General features: G+C 37.9%; 1 protein-coding gene across 1 annotated transcript; it reads right to left on the bottom strand.

The window, feature by feature from the left end:
- Positions 1-1,009: 1,009 nt before the first annotated feature.
- Positions 1,010-1,402, bottom strand: LOC137740660 (uncharacterized). The gene is made up of 2 exons (XM_068480494.1): positions 1,207-1,402; positions 1,010-1,143 (listed from the first exon to the last, which is right to left on the bottom strand). Exons 1-2 carry the CDS (start codon positions 1,400-1,402, stop codon positions 1,010-1,012), a joined length of 330 nt encoding a protein of 109 aa, XP_068336595.1.
- Positions 1,403-2,287: the final 885 nt, after the last annotated feature.

The raw sequence follows: 2,287 nt of genomic DNA, 5'->3' as shown, positions 1-2,287 counted from the left end.
GGAAAGTCCTATTCTAGGCTAGGTAAGGGGGATCTGGTTAACAAAGAAAATAGGCTAAATAAGGCTCAAAGGGGCTAATCCTACAATACAAATGACAAAGGGGTAAGGCCTTTTGGCTCTGGGCTTAAACTAAACAACTTAAACTTATTATTTGTTATGCTAATCAATTTGATGCTTTGAATGAAACGGGTATGAGTTCTAGTATTTGGAACTATAGTGATGAAACGCATTCTAAGTAGCAACCAAGCAAAGAATAATGAGATCATGCAACAACTTTAGAAAACAAGAATGCACAGATTAATAACTCTCAAAAGAACGTTTAGGCTCAAGTCTATCAGGGTTGTAGCGTTAGTTTGAGTTTCTTCCTTCAAGCATGTTACAAAAACTGATTTTTTTCTTTTGTAGTTACATGTGAATTCGTAAATGTCAACTACAACTAAGCATAAACCAAAGAGCATATCAAACTTCCATCCATGTTTGTAACTTTCTTTAATAGTCATGCAATTAAAAACCAAATCCTCATCATTGTGTTGGAAGGTACCCTAAGACACAAACAAACATAAAAACAAAAAACAACTCCAAAAACAACTCTTTTTGGGTTTTTAAAACACTTTTTTCGATATTTGTTTCAAAATTTTTGTATTTTCTGATCAAAATACATTAAAACACTTCAAAACACACAAAAACACTTAAAAACAGTGAGAAACAGCATTAGAAGTGATAGGTTATAAAATCCCACGAAAATCATGCAAAAAACAACTTGTTTACCCCTCCCACACTTAAACCAAACATTGTCCTCAATGTTTTAAGCATAGACTCACAAACAAACAAACAAATAACACAACTAACAACATGACAAGCATGGCAAAGTAAAAGCAATAAAGAGTAGGAGTTTAGGAACGCAAATCTGGTTATGGAGCTAGAGTTCCATCATCTCCTCGTTTGAACACATGGGTTGCCTCCCAAGAAGCGCTTGCTTTAACGTCTTCCAGCCAGACGATACCTCATTTTAATATTCACTAGGGCTCACGGCATGGAGGGGTATGTCCTCCACGGTATGCTCCTTGAAATTCTCATAGTAGGGCTTCAACCGGTGTCCATTCACTTTAAATTCATGTCCCGTCTTCAAACTTTGAATTTGGACTGCACCATGAGGAAAGACATTAGTAATAACAAAATGACCTATCCATTTAGAACGTAACTTACCTGGGAACAAGCGAAGGCGAGAATTGAAAAGTAACACTTTCTGCCCTATTGAGAATGTCTTGCTTCGAATCATCCTGTCATGGTAAGCCTTTGTTTTCTCTTTGTAAATGCGCACGTTCTCATAAGCCTCATTCCATATCTCCTCAACCTTATTCAATTGAAGCTTTCTATGAATTCCAACGGCATCTATGTCCATATTGAATGTCTTGACGGAAAGATGGCATGGTTTCCCATAGATGAGCCGAAATGGGGACATCCCAATTGATGTTTTGTAGGCGGTACGATATGCCCACAATGCATCATTCAAACGCAAGCTCCAATCCTTCCGAGTTGGCCCAACGGTCTTCTCCAAAATTTGCTTGATTTCCCGATTAGAAACCTCGGCTTGCCCACTTGTTTGAGGATGATAAGGTGTTGCCACCTTATGTGTGACATTATACTTCTTAAGCAACGCCTCTATGGTCCGATTACACAAGTGAGAACCTCCATCACTTATAAGAACCCTTGGCATTCCAAATCTTGCAAATATGTTAGTTTTGACAAATTCTGCAACCACTTTGGAATCATTAGTCCGGGTGGCTTTAGCCTCCACCCATTTCGAAACATAATCAACCGCAAGTAAAATATAAACACAACCATAAGATGAAGGAAAAGGACCCATAAAATCAATGCCCCAAACATCAAAGATTTCGACAGAAAAGATGGGATGTTGTGGCATTTGGTCTTTGGCACCTATATTGCCCGTTCTTTGGCAACAATCACAAGTCACACAAAAAGGTCTAGCATCCTTAAATATAGTAGGCCAATAAAATCCACATTCTAAAACTTTATGTGCTGTTCTTTGAGTGCCAAAATGACCCCAACATGCATAAGTGTGACAGAAAGTTAAAATTGAATTAAACTTCATTTCATGCACACACCTACGTAGAATCTGATCAAGGCAATATTTCCATAAATATGGGTCATCCCACACATAAAAACGTGCATCCTTTTTAAGTTTATCACTTTGGTGCTTGTTTAGGGTGCTTGGAACTTGTTTAGACACTAAATAGTTCACTAAATCGGCATACCATGGTGCACT

The sequence above is a fragment of the Pyrus communis genome, chromosome 7 (genome assembly GCF_963583255.1).
Source record: "Pyrus communis chromosome 7, drPyrComm1.1, whole genome shotgun sequence".
Lineage (NCBI taxonomy): Eukaryota > Viridiplantae > Streptophyta > Magnoliopsida > Rosales > Rosaceae > Pyrus > Pyrus communis.
The sequence above is the reverse complement of the archived record's forward strand: the minus strand, read 5'-3'. Positions and strand labels throughout refer to the sequence as shown.